Source organism: Kryptolebias marmoratus, unplaced genomic scaffold (assembly GCF_001649575.2).
Source record: "Kryptolebias marmoratus isolate JLee-2015 unplaced genomic scaffold, ASM164957v2 Scaffold38, whole genome shotgun sequence".
NCBI lineage: Eukaryota > Metazoa > Chordata > Actinopteri > Cyprinodontiformes > Rivulidae > Kryptolebias > Kryptolebias marmoratus.
The window spans coordinates 13075-29171 of NW_023665772.1; the positions used below are offsets into that span (position 1 = coordinate 13075).

At 42.6% G+C, this 16097-nt stretch overlaps 3 protein-coding genes and 1 long non-coding RNA gene across 4 annotated transcripts in view; 1 reads left to right on the top strand and 3 right to left on the bottom strand.

Moving 5' to 3' along the window:
• LOC108251376 (macrophage mannose receptor 1-like) overlaps positions 1-4832 on the bottom strand; it is a 7732-nt gene extending 2900 nt beyond the window's left edge. The window contains exons 1-8 of the mRNA XM_037974405.1: positions 4719-4832; positions 4533-4593; positions 2198-3031; positions 1800-1886; positions 1450-1640; positions 958-1177; positions 474-812; positions 30-121 (exon numbers count right to left, since the gene is read on the bottom strand). Of these exons, the coding sequence (XP_037830333.1) occupies positions 30-121; positions 474-812; positions 958-1177; positions 1450-1640; positions 1800-1836 (879 nt within the window). The 5' untranslated portion in view covers positions 1837-1886; positions 2198-3031; positions 4533-4593; positions 4719-4832. The remainder of the gene's footprint in view (positions 1-29; positions 122-473; positions 813-957; positions 1178-1449; positions 1641-1799; positions 1887-2197; positions 3032-4532; positions 4594-4718) is intronic.
• A 151-nt stretch (positions 4833-4983) lies between these two features.
• On the top strand, positions 4984-12855 carry LOC119616819 (putative apolipoprotein(a)-like protein 2). Its single transcript, XM_037974404.1, has 5 exons — positions 4984-5090; positions 6662-6791; positions 6877-6995; positions 8126-8220; positions 12552-12855. The coding sequence occupies exons 1-5, from the start codon at positions 5054-5056 to the stop codon at positions 12633-12635; spliced, it is 465 nt and encodes a 154-aa protein (XP_037830332.1). The 5' UTR covers positions 4984-5053; the 3' UTR covers positions 12636-12855.
• On the bottom strand, positions 8972-9840 carry LOC119616820. The gene is made up of 3 exons (XR_005232872.1): positions 9665-9840; positions 9234-9453; positions 8972-9073 (listed from the first exon to the last, which is right to left on the bottom strand). It is a non-coding gene; the product is annotated as an uncharacterized LOC119616820 (long non-coding RNA).
• Positions 12856-13114: 259 nt separating the features above from the next.
• Positions 13115-16097, bottom strand: part of LOC119616818 (hepatic lectin-like) — a 7813-nt gene continuing 4830 nt past the window's right edge. Inside the window, exons 2-3 of the mRNA XM_037974403.1 lie at positions 15637-15719; positions 13115-15414 (exon numbers count right to left, since the gene is read on the bottom strand). Coding sequence (XP_037830331.1) covers positions 15313-15414; positions 15637-15719 — 185 coding nt within the window. The 3' untranslated portion in view covers positions 13115-15312. The remainder of the gene's footprint in view (positions 15415-15636; positions 15720-16097) is intronic.

The following is a 16097-nucleotide window of genomic DNA, read 5'->3' on the forward strand; positions in this document are numbered from 1 at the left end:
TGATGATCTGTAAAACAAGAAGTGTTTACCTGTTTCAGCAGGTTTTCCAACACCTGAGGGTCATTCAGGTCCACTGAGGAGGTGTTAATCAGCTTCAGCTTCACGACTTTCTGTGAAAACCCTGAGAAACAAAAAGGCTTCATCAGTTCAGTGATTTCTGCGTTTTCAGACATGGAGTCGATGGTTTATTATGTCCTGGTGGTGGGTATAATCCTGGAACTGACAGGGGGTGGGCTTTATTTTCATGAGTATAATTCTAAATATTAAACATTTATTCTAAATATTTAAAAAAAATATGCAAAAAAGCCAGGCCCCCTACTCACCCCTGTAATCCTGGCCCTTCACTGGGTGTGGCTTATTTACATATTTTTACATAGATTTTTTTTTGTGTTGCTTTTTTTGCCCATAACTTCAACTCTTCTTGTATCTCCAAACATAAAATAGTTAAAAGAAAGTTTTAAATTGATGCTTACTGTTTTGGCAAATGAATGCTTTCTTGTCGTCACAGTTCCAGTCCTCCCATCTTCCAGAATCTTGAAAATATATTACAGCACAGTAGTCCATGTAGTTGTAGTTATCGGGTTCCAGACTTCCCCAGTACCTGAACGAGGAGCTGCTTCCATCCACCCACTTCCAGGTGTCTCTGTAAAGACCGATCCAGTTTATTCCAGTACTTGGTATCAGCTCCTTCACCTTCTGGTTCTCTGCCTCGTTCCTCACACTGGCCAGGTCTGTGTGATGTTCTCTGCAGTAACTCTGAGCCTCAGTCCAGTTCATATAGGTGTTGACAAGGACAAATGTGGAATTTGGACCTGAAATTGGACCAGTTAGACTTTATTAAAGAGAGGCAATACAAGATGATCATCTATGGAAGAACTGAACACATCAAACTGAAATAAACTACAGGAAAACATGCAGAGAGGCAGAAATCTGAACTATTTGTGTTCATAATTTTACCTTTGACATCAAAGCAGACTGATCTCGTGGAGTAAGAACATCCTACATCGGTCCAGGATCCGTCACTGTACATCGCTGAGCAGCTCTCATTTCCTTGGTAGTTGTCTGGTTGTCCAGGTCTCCAGTTTCTGAACTCTTTCTCATCGTGTTGGTAGAAGTCTGAGTCTGACATCGACCACCTCCAGCTGCTCACATCATCGTACAATCCAAACCAGGCTCGCTGGGAACAGAAATTCATATGTTCCTTGGCTTCTTTAATTATGTACATCTGCATGAATTCTGCCTCCCAGTGCTATCAGTTAGAACTCTTATCAAACCAGAATGTGATGAATCAAACAGTTTTGTGTCATTACTTGGATTATTTTATCCATATAAAATATATCCATATAACAACTAATTTTTAGTGTCAATAAAACAGAATAATTATTGCACATGTAGGTAGAAGGTTTTCTCCCTCCTGAAACAAAAAAGAGATGAGAGAACAGGACATACATAGCTGTCCGATGGGTAGACCATTTGGCTTAAATCTTTCATGTTGTCCAGGATGTCCACGTCCTCCATGCTCTCAATAGTTGCCAGGTCTGTGTATTTCTCTCTGCAGTAACTCTGAGCTTCAGTCCAGTTTTTTGGCTCATAAACAAAATAAAATGATCGTGCAGGAAGTGAGGAGACGGCAGTCAGAGCTGCAGAGACACACAGAAGCAAATTTAAATTGATGCAACATTTCTCCTCAGTTTAAAGTGTTCTGATGGTAAAAGTGCCTCATGGACACAAAATTACTCCAAAGGTTTCTTTAAGGTTCTCACAGAGATGTGAATAAATAACTTTTATCAAACACTTGCCTGATGCAGCAGTGAAGAACAGAAGAACTTTCTCCATCCTGTCCTTTCTTCTGACTGAGCTGCTGAGATGGCATTTTCATCGCTTACCTGCAGTTTAATTATGCACACTATTTGCATTATTACCTCAGCGTTCACATCCTGATTGATTGGCAAGGCAAAACAATTCAAACCAGTATTATTTGCATATATAAGGTCACTAATCCTATGTGGTTTCAACCTTAAGCTCCTAAATGGGAATTACTATCAAAATTTGTGGTCAGATCACTTCGAAAGGAAGCACCGCTCTGACCCTCGTTACTGTGGCTTCATGCCAAAGAAGTTGGACCTCCAGGAAATCCAATAAAAACATCAAATTTATGACAGAAGACCTGAAAACCGGACATGAATGAATCCCCTACCTGTTGCAACGACGATGCAGAGAAGAACTTTCTCCATCCTGGTGTTTTGCCTAATCTGCTCCTTCAGTCTGAAGCTGCACATATTTAGCTGCTGTTACAGTTCGCTTAAATATCTCTCATGCGAAACGTGCACGGCGTGTTCTTTATTTAATTCATTTACATTTTTAGCTGGAACTGCCAACTACAGCGAATGCAAAGAAGCCTGAAGTCAAATTCACCTTGTTTCATTTAAAACAAACAATATTAGAAATGTTTGCTTCAAAAGGTTTTAATTTGTTAAACCTGAGAGTCCAATAAACCAAATACAAACTCTTGAATATTTTACCTGTAAAAGAAATAATGGAGGGACATTTGTACCAAAAGCACAGTTTTTCTTTCTGTTGCAGCTTCTGGATGGCAGAAAGTCGGTCACACAGCTTCTGGAGGTCAAAGGTTAACGAGTGATTTCATGTCTCTAAGTGTATTTATCTTTTTCCTGATTCTGAACATTAGAAGTTATTTAAGGTGAAGAGCTTTAAAACTCTAATATCTGTTGGGGTTTGTAGATTTCTGTTTTTCTGTGGATGCTACAGCAGAACCAGCTGAAAAGTATATTTAACTGAATCAAATCATCTCCTGTGCACCGCTGTTCCACAGAGAAACCTTTCATTCTTGCGTGGCGTCAGTTTGACCCCATTAAATAAATAACTATTTAAATAACTTTTATGTAAAATAATGATGCAAACATTTAAAACAAAAGCTGTACCTTCTGACTGAGAAGACCCCGGGCAGCAGGTGTTGTGTTTACAGTCTCTCCCGTCCAGTGGCGGCTGGTGGAGTTTTCTCCAGGGGGGGCTATAAATCCAAAATAGACATCTACCAAATGTTTTGGTTTATGTTTATTATGTGATACCTTATTATATGTTTTGGTCCAAAACATATACTAAGGTATCACACCAGTGTATTTACATGAATTAAAACAACAAAAGCAACATTACAATGTACATATAAATGCACAAGTGCTTCCTGAACACCAATACTTACAAAGACGGAGGTCTGCAGGACACATTTAGCGTTTATAAGATCTGTTTTCTCCCTTATTTTTCAAAACTTTACAGGAGAAACTACGTCAAAGCTTGTTTTATGGTGAGAGCACTCACTACGTCATGTATTCTGAACGTACAATATAACGAAGGTCGGATGTCTCACTCCGATTAGAATTCAAAACCAAACATTCTAACAGATTTTAGCATAAATTTCCTTAAACTAATTATTAACTATGAACTTATTTCTGTAACTTAGTCACGTAATGAACTTATTGCTGTCTTTGAATAAAAGGCAGCTCACCCGCAGCTCGACCTTTCAATCAGGCGAACTTTCTGACAGCCGGATGTGACGTCAGCCTCCGTGGCGGGAGTCCCACGCTCCGGCGGCGGGAGGCGGAGTCAGCTCTGGGCGCAGGAGAGGTGCGCCCTGAACCGTCCTATCTCTTGTACTGAAGAGGAGCTACTGTGCATGTGCAACTTTTAGCGAGAGTCTATGGACAAAGATTTTTGTGCCCCGGGGCGGAAATACGTCACCAATCAGACAACGTCGAAGAACGAAACAACTTTACTTATCATTAACTATAAAATATTTATCTTACACAACTAAAATTATATATACATATATTTCGAAATATTTTTAATGTATTATTTAAATTTTATTTATTTTATTACGTCTTATTCAAGGTAATGTGAGTGGTGGGGTGGCGCCCTCTATTGGCCAGCCGCCACTGCTCCCGTCTCACCTGGTGGCTTCCAGGTGTCATGGTGGCCTCTCTGTGAGGACGGCCGGCTCGTGGTAGATTTACACGTCCTATCATCCTTCCATCTCCTGATGAGGGATTTAACAGAACTCCTGAGGATGTTTTGGGTCTTGGAAATCCTTCTGGATCATCCCCTGACTTGAACTTTTCCTCTGAGTTTAATTAGGGCAGTCCAACCCTAACCCTAACGAACATGAATGGATGTATGTAAAGTCTGCAAAGATTATATCTGCCAGGATTCCTGTTTTTCTGCTCAGTTTTCAGCACTAACCACTTCATGGCAGGATGAGGATGAGTGGGTGAATCTTTGGGCACAGCTGTCTGCAGTGACTTCTCATTAATCCACATCACACTTAAGGCTGAGCTGGATCATTACGAGTCATTACAACCTCTTGTTTTATCTGTGCTTCCTTACAGAACCCTTCGTGTGCTCTTTGGACTCTTCTCGTTTCATCAACATTTCTCCTGAGAGAAATCAGGAGAAGTCCGCTCAGGCCGTCTCTGTCCTACCTGTCCACTCTTTCGCCTCATCTCGAAGACACCACTCACCTTCCTGGAGACGCTTATCATCATGCTGGACTCTGGCATCTCTCCCCCCTCCCCCGAAGATCTGGAAAAGAACTCAAATAAGATCAAGAAACAAACCTGCTGCTGACAACTGGCCCAAAGAAGTCTAACTCCTGAAGACACATACTCCACTGGGTTCCCTTCAAAATAAAACTCTTGTTTACTTACGTCTGCTTCCTGTGGATCTTTTCAGCTCAGTAACCTGAACCCTGGGTTCATTAGGATTGTAAAATAAGACCGTATCCTTCAGAACCCCAAGCCCTCGTCACAAATGTGTAAAAGAGCTGAACTGAGATCCACACCTTGGATTAGTGATCTTGTCTATGTAAATGAAACTAGTTTGAATTGTTTTGACTTGCCAATCAATCAGGATGTGAATGCTGAGGGCACAATGCAAATAATGTGCAGAATTAAACTTCACTTAAGGGAAGGATATCAGTCATTTGAGCAGCTCTTTATCTGCAGTCACAAGCTAAGAAAGAACAGAGAACGGGCCTACAAAGATGGAGAAAGTTCTTCTGTTCTTCGCTGCTGCGTCAGGCAAGTGTTTAAAGATATTTATTCCCATCCCTGAGAGTTTTAAATGTTTCTACTGTGCCTTCAGTTTCCTTCTGCTGTTTACAGCACAGAAATCATTTGATGTTCATGAGGTGCTTCACTGTCAGATAAATTCAACCTGTAGCTTAGATCTTGTTCTGCAGCTGAGTGCATACCATGAATACCATTTTCTTTATGAGCAGCAGAGATAAACTGAAGCTGGGCAGGAAACCGTTAGACATGAAGCTGGGCACAACCCCCACCAACACCCGCCCCCATAATCAGAAGTCTTTGGAAAGATGGTAGGGTATGTGTTTAATAAAAACATGATTAAACAGCATTGTGTCAACACAACAGAAAACCTAACACTGAACCAATTTTAAAATTGATCTTAGGGGTTTTGGTGCCAGCAGCATGTCACAGAAACAAGAACATGCATACACATTTAAATAAATGAGGTATTATGTATTGACCCAGAGGACTGACAGGCAAACAGCATGGGATTCTCAAACAGCGGTCCTCCTTACAGCATGAAACATTCAGCAGCTCCTGAGAGCTGGTGGTGATGGTGTCTCACAAGAAGAAACTGAGGAAAGCAGTCAGGTGTGTCAGGTGTGGGGTAGCTGCTGCACATCGATGTTCAGGCTCAAACTGCCCACAGAATATTGTCCACACTGGGATTCATGTTGTTACTTTAGACCTGACAGGAAGTCTGCTACAACACAAACCCCTTCAGCCTTGAATGTAGTCGATGGAGTGGTACCCCTCCCTCTGGAGTCTTGTTTTTTCCATAACAACCAGGAATAGACAAAGATTTTAGGTGTTTTTCAGGTTCGTCCTTCGACAGCTTGACTTTCATCCATTCCATTCAGTTCCTTGGCCGGTTCCTTGTCATGTTCCTGATTTGACAGAGGATAAATCATTTTTTGCCCTTTTCTTTCGTGGCTCTGGACCCTGGTGGAGTTTTTCTTTGGCAGCACAGCTGAGACACACTTCCACTCTGTGACAGAAAAGCTGCATCATTCCTTGAATTTCCCCTCACTTCAGATCTGTCAAAGAGCTCAGATCCAACTGAGGAACAAACAAGTCTGTCATCCGAAGGTTCAAATAATCCATTTCTTGTTGCAATGTTCCAATAGTTCCTTTCCTGCCTTGATGAACATTTCCTTCTAGTTCCAATAAAGTCTGAAGAACATCTCTTTTCACTTCAGCTTTAGCAGACACAGAAGAGAAGGTTGAATTTATCCACAGTCATCTGGCTTCCTGGTGACACTACAGCATCCTTCAGTCTTCAGATGGATCCAGTCCTTTCTTCTGGGCATGATGTTGTCACAGATGGAACCATGTTCTGACCCTCAGACAGCCTTTATTTGCTTACTCATTTACTTACCCCTACTTTGTTTTGTAAGTAAATGTCTAAACAGCAAATTATGACTCAAGACAGACAACTACTGAAGTTAGTTTTGATGAAAAGACCTTCGGGTTTGAAGGAAGTTCTAGAGCAACGTTTTAGCCGAGTTCTGGGTCATTTGTCTAACAGAACCATACCTCTGTTTGTGTGCTTTTGGTTTAAGTGTCTGCACAGGAGTGCTTTAACAACCAAGGTGAGGACTACAGAGGACACGTCTCTACGACTGAACATGGCTACACCTGCCAGCGCTGGGATTCTCAGTCACCCCACTCTCACCCTTTCACCCCTGCAGCGTAAGACTGGAGAACCTCTGAGTTTTAAAAAGGTTTAAGAACCTACTCTGAAAGAGACCAGATTAAACCTCAGCACTTTCTGCAGGTATCCACAGTACTTTCTTGAGGAGAATTACTGCAGAAACCCAGATGGAGAACCCCGACCGTGGTGCTACACGACCAACTCTTCCACTAGATGGGAGTATTGCCCCATTCCTCGCTGTGGTAAAAGTTTCACATCTCATTGTTTTACCTTTTACTCTTTATATCTTTGTATTTCTCGATGCTCCAGGAAACAAGTAAAATAGCAGTTTAGCAGTCCCATGAGGCCTTGCTTCAGAAAAGAAGACAAAAATCTTTATGAAACATTTGTTTTTTTTCTACTTTGCATCTCTTAGGCAGAAAAATACTGAAGGTTCTTTAGTTTTGAGCATTAATGTTGCTCCAAACAACATGGACCTGGCAGCACTGTTGCTTCACAGCCAGAAGGACCTGGGTTCAAGCCCCGGCTTGGACCTGGACTCTTTCTTTGTGGAGTTATCGTGTTCTCCTCGTGTTTGCGTGGGTTTTCTCCGAGCACTCTGCTTTCCTCCCCCAGGGTTAAAAACCTGCACGTTAGGCTGCCTTCAGGCTTTCCTTGAAAAAGAGATCTGAGATCTCAGTTGAATAAATAAAAACTTCATTTTAATTTTGATGCTTTCAAGCAAGTGAGACAGAAGTTCCTCTGGACCCTGGTTCCCTAAATGTTTGGGTCAGAACCCCACTGTGATTCATGAAAGTGAGGGTCTTCAGATGGTCTTCAGTAATCACTTTAAAAATATTCATAATTGCACAATTTTGCTGTACTTGAGGGATAAAACAGTCATAGCTGAATGAGATGTGTACAATGGTTGTTGATAGTCATTAAGCCCTCGCTTCGTTGGCGTTGAGGTAATTATATGCTTCAGTCGGTGATAGTTGGGGTCTTCCATTGTTGGTTTGTGGGTTGATGGCTGGAAGGTTTGGGATCATTGGTTTAGGACCCCCCACCTGTTTCCTGTTCATGTCTGACAGGTCAGAGCTGCTTTGGATGGTCAAAGAGAACTTCTCAGTAGAAGATGGAGGATATTAAAGTTCATCTGACATCACATTTATCTTGTTTTAGTACTTTGTTAGAACCAGAGGAGTTTTAAATCTTACATCTGAAGGATGGAGCGCTTACTGTACTTCCACTGAATAGAAAACAGATAATAAGATGCAGATGAAACTCCTCCGGTTCAAACAGAACTGATGGAGAAACGAATGAAAGCCAGAAGAGTTTTGTCCAAATTCAACCAGAAATTAGAACTGAATTTTTTTTTTTTTTTTTGTCAAAGTTCCAGTTTTAAAATATGTGGTGAAACTGCAGCTGATGAAAAGCTCCTCTGTGGACCTGAATGACCCTGCTGTCCTGAAAGTCCTGCTGAAGAAGGTAAAAGGTTTTTCTTTTGTTTTGTTTTTTTGTCAAAGCTGGATGAAGGTTGAACCCAGGAATATAGACTGACACGAGGAGCTTAAGAGCAAAATCCTGAAGGTTAATTTGAAGAAAACAAAATGCTGAGCTTGGCAGCAAACACACAACATGAGGAACCAGAGGGATGACCCTGAGGTTCCTCAGTAAAGACTGATCGTAGGTGAATGAATGCTGAGATGAGATGAGTATTTGCAGCTCAGACTGGAGAAACAGAAACCAGGTGTGGATGGGCGTGGCCGGTCTGACTGAGGGAAAGTACTGTCAGAAAAACACAGGGACATAACTAAACCCAAAGCCAACAAATCACATAAACTCAAACCAGCAAACACCTAAAAACTGTCACAAAACAACCAAAAGCACAGATTGTGACATTAAATTTGGGGTGGTTTGACGAAGACGTTACGTTTCCTACGATGACGTTCGGCTCACCTCCAGATGTGCACCACTGTCTGCTCAGTCAGTGCCACATTCCCAAAACAATGAGTGGTGTTTCCTCTAAATGCATGAAAGTTTTAACAGAAGGCTGCTGTTCAGGTGGCAGTGCAGTTTGAGGAGCACATCTCCCTTTACAAGAAGTTTGGATTAAAATGAACAGAAATGCAATCAGGATGTAGCCGAACAGAAGCTTCAGTGAGGAACTTTAGCTGCTGATAACTTCAGCAACCTTCCTGCTGCAGGATGCAGCCGAACAGAAGCTTCAGTGAGGAANCGTTCCTCACACTGGCCAGGTCTGTGTGATGTTCTCTGCAGTACCTCTGAGCCTCAGTCCAGTTCATTAAGGTGCTGATTATAACAAACGTCACAGTCGGCCCTGAAAATAGACTAAATGCTTGTAATACAGAACAAAATCCAAATTCACCAAATACTGTATCAATTATTTGTCAAAAACAGATCTTTTTAGGACATAAATGAAGGAAAGCAGTTATTGATCTGAAGTACTTTTTAGGTTCTATAATGATTAAAATCCTCACCATTCTTATCAATGCAGACTGATGCTTGGGTTCGAGAGCAAGCCTCATCATTCCAGAACCCATCAGAGGTTATTTCACCACAGGTCTGTTTTCCAAACTCATTGTTTGGTTCTTCTGTTCTCCACTTTCTGAATTTATTCTGATCGTTTTGGTAGAAGTCTGGGTCTGACATCGACCACCTCCAGCTGTTCAGGTCATCATACAACCCAATCCAGGCGGTCTGGAAACAGAAATTTGCTTTTCATCAGATGTGACACAATGTCCCTGTCCCGATCAGGGTGGAAGGGGGCAAACCCAGTATGCAGACTCATGATGGAAAAATAAACTAATTTATTAGAAATTAAAGGCAAACCAAAACAAAGGCTGACGTGGCAGCAAAATCTAAACTAAATACAAAAAACCTTAACTAACTAAACCAAACCTGAACAGACCTGAGACAAGAGATGAACCAATGAGAGATGACGAGACACGAGCAAACGGAAGGACAGCACATCAGGGAGGCAAAGTGTGACAATGAACCGGCAGGGAAATGTGGAAAGTGACCGGGTTTTAAAGGCAGAGGGTGATTAGTGGAAGTGGGCACAGGTGAGATGATTATGGAGCTGGAGGCAGGTGTAGATGGGTGAGAACAGGGAAGAGAGAGAGAGTGACTGAGGAGAAGTGAATGGTGGCTGAGGCACAGGGAAGAGACAACTAAATAACACAAACAATAAACTAAAACATGAAGACAAAACAAAATACAAAAATCCAGATCCTAACAGTCCCCCCTCTAAATGTTGTTAAAGAACATCTAATCTCAGTTTAGTCTGCATAAAGCTGCACTTTAGCTGTCAACAAGTTCATCCTGATGGCAAAAGCCCTTATGTTGCTTGAGTAGGGTGGCCATTTTGAACCTGTGGTGTATGGTCTCAAACAGAGAAAAGTGAACATACGTAGGTTTTGTCCAGCAATGCTGCCGTGTCTTTCAGGATCTTTAGATCCTCCTCGTTCTCGATAGTTGCCAGGCCTGTGTACTTCTGTCTGCAGTAACTCTGAGCTTCAGTCCAGGTCTTCAGCTCATCAATGAAATGGTAACTTCGTGCAGGAAGTGGGACGACAGCGTGCAGCGCTGACAACATGAACACAGTGATCATTTTCACTGAGGATCATTCTGCAAACATACTTTCAGTGTCGAACATTCATGAGTTTGCTTTGTGCAGAAAAACTAACCTACTGTAACATTTGTATCAGAATATCTCCGTGTTGTTCATATTCTGGATGGAAGCTTAGAAATGGAAAACTTTCCCCCACCCCCCTCTGTCTCTGCAGATACAGTACAGACCTGCTTGAAGAAGTTTATCCGTTCTTGTGTTTGACCTGATCTGCGCCCTCAGGCTCTGACCGCAGATCTTTAGGTGCTGCAACCGCTGACTTTTATGGCATTCATGCAAAACAGATAGGCTATTTGTATAAGCTATTTTCAGTTTTAGCTGGCACTGTGAACCACACTGAATGCAAAACTCCTGGGTAAATGTTTAACCTGATTTGTTTTTATCATGCAACGTTACAGGTCACATTTGTTTCAGATATGAGTTATTAAACTCCAGCTACAGATTAAACCTCGACAGAAAACCTCCTGAAAGCAGCTTTACTGGAAAATGAATCAAACTGAGGCATGTCTGCACCGATGGCACATCTATAAGTTGGTTGGTAGAATTCTGCTGACTTCAGATCTTAAAATGTTTTTGTACATTTTGGCTTTGAGTCGTCTTGTTTTGTTTTTTAGGAATTCTGAGTTTATGACTAGTTTTTGTTGGGCTCGTCCTGGTCTTGTTGGTTGCTTAGAAACCCTTCAGTTTCTTTAGCCAGCAGGTGTGGATCGTGTCAGGCCCTGGTTCAGACCAGCTCTTCATGTCTGCTCCATATCATAGATTCTGGAGCCATGGGACATTCATTTCTTCTCCCGTATGCTTCTCCAGTACTGCTCAGCCTCAGATCTGGCTGCATCTACTCTCTGGTTATTCAGGGAGGAGGTCCAAACCCTGACAACATGCTGCAAAGACAATGACCTAATCTTGAACATAAAAAGACCAAAGACATGGTGTCTGACTTCAGAAGGAAGAGGACAGAACATCTAGAGCTGAGCATCAACAGCGAGAAGGTAGAGAGGGTCATGAGCTTCGGTGTTCCACGCACACGTCGGGATCTATGAAAACAACCGATGAGTGAAGGTGTGAATCCTACCTGTTGCAACGACGATGCAGAGAAGAACTTTCTCCATCCTGGTGTTCTGCCTAATCTGCTCCTTCAGTCTGAAGCTGCACATATTTAGCTGCTGTTACAGTTCGCTTAAATATCTCTCATGCAAAATGTGCACGGCGTGTTCTTTATTTAATTCATTTTCATTTTCAGCTGGAACTGCCAACTACAGCGAATGCAAAGAAGCCTGAAGTCAAATTCACCTCGTTTCATTTACAACAAACAATTGTCATGCTCGACGGAGACGGAGGCGAACCCAGAAAGCAGACTCATTACCCAGAACTAAAGAAAAACTGATTTATTTAAACGAAAACAAAAAGCTGACGGGGCAGCAGAACAAGAACAAAACACGGGAGAACACAGGACTAGCATGGAAGAAACAATGATCCGACAGCGTGGTGGGGGAATTGACAAGGTATAAAAGCACAGAGGATGATGAGGTAAGTGGGAACAGGTGAANACCCTGAGGTTCCTCAGTAAAGACTGATCGTAGGTGAATGAATGCTGAGATGAGATGAGTATTTGCAGCTCAGACTGGAGAAACAGAAACCAGGTGTGGATGGGCGTGGCCGGTCTGACTGAGGGAAAGTACTGTCAGAAAAACACAGGGACATAACTAAACCCAAAGCCAACAAATCACATAAACTCAAACCAGCAAACACCTAAAAACTGTCACAAAACAACCAAAAGCACAGATTGTGACATTAAATTTGGGGTGGTTTGACGAAGACGTTACGTTTCCTACGATGACGTTCGGCTCACCTCCAGATGTGCACCACTGTCTGCTCAGTCAGTGCCACATTCCCAAAACAATGAGTGGTGTTTCCTCTAAATGCATGAAAGTTTTAACAGAAGGCTGCTGTTCAGGTGGCAGTGCAGTTTGAGGAGCACATCTCCCTTTACAAGAAGTTTGGATTAAAATGAACAGAAATGCAATCAGGATGTAGCCGAACAGAAGCTTCAGTGAGGAACTTTAGCTGCTGATAACTTCAGCAACCTTCCTGCTGCAGGATGCAGCCGAACAGAAGCTTCAGTGAGGAACTTTAGCTGTGATGTCCAGTAACTGTTCTGGTGTTTCAGCTGAAACAGAAGCTGAAGGATCGGGGCCTGGATGGAGACAAAGTGACCTGGAGGAAGCAGCTGGATGAAAAGATCTTCTACTAAGATGAAGAGAAGCAGAAGAAGAAAGTTACGTTTCAAACATAGATTTGCTTTATTCTTTATTTCTGAAGCTAGTTTTCTGTTTTCCTTCTATAATCTGTCACATTTAGGATGTTAATTTGTTGAAAATAGAACATTTATCCACATTAATGTTGCAAAGGTGGGGTTGAAAAACTGTGATTAAATAAAATGTAATTTAATGATTAAACACTAATGTCAAAAAGCTTGATTGAGGACGTATTGATTTTTTTTTAAATATTGTTCATAATTGTATAATTTCCATAAGAAAAGTTCAGTTCCTGCAGACCTGAGGTCTTCTTCTTGTCCTGGTCTGAAGCTTGTGTGAGACAGGAAGCCTGTGAGCTTCACCACAGATTATACCTTCATTCTGTTTTGTTACTCCTTGCAGAAAATAAAGAGAAAAATCGTCTTAGTTTCAACTCCTTTATTAAAGTTAACACCCGTAGAAATCAGTTTGTTACATTTTGCATTTTGGTGTCAGAAGTGGGATCCTCCGATGGAACAGGCAGGATAGGATGAAACTAAGCATCCAACCATGAGGGTTAAACCCAGTCTGGACTCTCCTGGTGCAGTCTTGCTCACACCATTCTGGTGAACACAGAGTGAAAACCTGCGACTTTTGAACATTTAGGTCAGAAAGCTTGTGTTTGTTCAAGAGACAGTGACTCGTCTGGGATTTGTTGTTGTCTCAGCCCAAGATCAAAACTCACATCATCACAATCTCTGGGACAGGTTTGTACCCAGAGTCCAGACCGACACCAGGAACTCAAAAATAAACTAATTTAGGCTACAGCAAAACAAACAAACTAACAGAGAAGACCTGAGTGTGAACCAGCGAATGAGTGAAGCTGAGGAGCAGCTTCTGATGACTGAGTGGACACAGGTGGCAGATTCCTAACGAGGAACAGGTGCAGGTGGGTGAGGCAGGCTAACATGGAAACTCCTGAGGAAGAGTGATGGCACAAGGAACCGAAGGTACAGGGAGCAAAACGGGACAGACAAAAACACGTGGGTCCCAAGAAATAAAATGGCCTACAGAAGCACGAATGAAAACATTAAACCTTTTATAACCCCATTCCTAAGAAAGTTCGGACGTTGTGTGAAAAACAAAAACAGAATACGATGATTCTTTATTTATCCATAAACTTTATTAGTGTTTAGCAGATATTCACTCATTTTGAACTTGATGCCTGCAACACGTTCCTAGAAAGCTGGGACAGGGACAGAAACAGGGACAGGGACATGTCTCCCCCTGTGACCCATCACCTTTTAACACTCAATAAGTGTTTAGGAACTGAGGACTAACTGTTGAAGCTTTGTAGGTGGAATTCCTTCCCATTCTTGCTTCATGGACAACTTCAGATGCTCAACAGTCCGGGGTCTCCATTGTCCTAATGCGTCACATTGTTTTCCTGTAATCCTCAGGTTGCAGGTTCGAGCCCAGGGTGCGGCAGGAAGGGCATCCAGCGTAAAACAGTTGCCAAATGGCTCGTGTGAGTTTGCTCGCTGTGGCGACCCCTGAAGAAGGGAGCAGCCGAAAGAACGTACCTTTTTAACGCGCCTCACATTTTCAATGAGAGACAGGTCTGGACTGCAGGCAGGTCAGTCTCGTACCCGACTCTTTACTACGACGCCACGCTGCTGGAACAAGAGCAGAACGTGGCAAATGTTGCTCCAAAACCTGTCTGTACCTTTCAGCATTCATGGGGCCTTCACAGGTGTTCACGTTACCCATTCCATGGGCACTAATACACCCCCATACCATCAGAGAGGCTGGCCTTTGAACAATCCGGACAGTCCTTTTCCTCTTTGGCCCGGAGGACATGATGTCCATGATTTCTGCCACTTTGCGTCAGCTCGGGTCCAGAGAAGCGTTTCTGAGGTTTGTAGATAAACGTCTTTCTGTTTGCATGGTAGAGATTTAACTTGCAGATGATGATCTGAGTGTTCTGAAGTGTTCCTGAGCCCATGTGGTGGTATCCGTCACACAATGATGTTGGTTTTTAATGCAGCGCCGCCTGAGGGGTCAAAGGTCACGGGCATTCACTGTTGGTTTTCAGCCTTGTTGATTATTTGCAGAGATTTGTCCAGATTCTTGGAATCTTTGGTTGATATTATGGACTGTAGACTGTGAAATCCCTAAATTACTTGGATTATTATGTTGAGAAACATTATTCTTAGACTGTTGGACTGTTTGCTCACTCAGTTGTTCATAAAGTGGTGAACCTCGCCCCATCCTTGTTTGTGAACGACTGAGCCTTCCAGGGATGCTCCCTCTTCACCCAATCATGACCCTCACCTGTTTCCAATTAACTTCTCACCTGTGGAAGGCTTCAAACAGGTGTTATTTTTTAGTATTCTTCATCTTTCCCAGTCTTGTGTTGCTCCTGTTCCAGTGTTTTTGGAACCTGCTGCAGGCATCAAACTCAAAATGAGTGAATGTTTGAAAAAAACCCACCAATCTTAACATTCTAATCCTGAGCAGCAAGGAGGTGACAGTGGGAAGAAATGACTCCCTTTGAACAGAAAGAAAACTCCAGCAGAACCAGAACCAGCCTCAGAATTACTACTTCTACTTAGCAAACTACCATCATTATTACGACAGATTATAGGTAAAAATATCCAACCAATTTTAGAAATGATGAAATCCAACTTCTGTTTAAAGTTCATTCTTCTTCTTGAAGATCTTCCCATTGGACCGATTCCTCCAGCTCAGTCTGACGGCTCCTTCCACGCCCTGAGCCTTCAGCTTCTCAATCAGCTGAAACACAAAAACACGTGTTGAACATCACAGATGAAGCAGTTTCTGTAAATACAAACTGGCAAATCCCTTTGCACCCTTTGGGTCAAGTGTTTATGAGTTCTGTCTCTTTTTATTGAAACTAAACTAAAAGACTTTATTTGTTGCAGCATTTTCAGTGTTTTCATGCTGATGTTTCCAAGTCTGAAGACCTGATAAAGTGTAAAAACAAACAGGATTCACCTTCTTCTGGAGCTCTTCCAGCACCTCATTCGGGTCCTTAGAGCTCTTCAGGTTCAGCTTCACCACAAACTTTGAAAAAGGAGCTACAAGAAACAAAACACTTCATGAGTTTCATGATACAGCTGACACGGTGGTTAGACCTCGAACCTCACAGGAAGAAGGTCGGCGGTCCAAACCCCAGCTGCAGCCTTTCTGTGTGGCGTTTACATGTTTACTCTGGGGGCTCCGGTCTCCAAAAACATGATTGTTAGGTTCACCAGGAACTCTGACTTCTCCCTGGCTGTGAGTCAGAGCGAACGCCTGTTTGTCCTCTTTGTCTCTGTGTGTCCCTGTGATGGACCAGGGACCTGTCCAGGTGTCCCTGTGACGGACCGGGGACCTGTCCAGGTGTCCCTGTGACGGACCAGAGACCTGTCCAGGTGTCCCTGTGACTGACCGACAACCTGTCCAGGTGTCTCTGT

What these genes read in the sequence shown, in the direction of transcription:
- LOC119616819 (XM_037974404.1), top strand. Translation starts at nt 5,054, where the DNA reads ATGGAGAAAGTTCTTCTGTTCTTCGCTGCTGCGTCAG. An exon ending in CACCCTTTCACCCCTGCAGC is followed by an intron (nt 6,792 to 6,876) that starts GTAAGACTGGAG and finishes CACTTTCTGCAG; the next exon opens with GTATCCACAGTACTTTCTTG. An exon ending in TGAAAGTCCTGCTGAAGAAG is followed by an intron (nt 8,221 to 12,551) that starts GTAAAAGGTTTT and finishes CTGGTGTTTCAG; the next exon opens with CTGAAACAGAAGCTGAAGGA.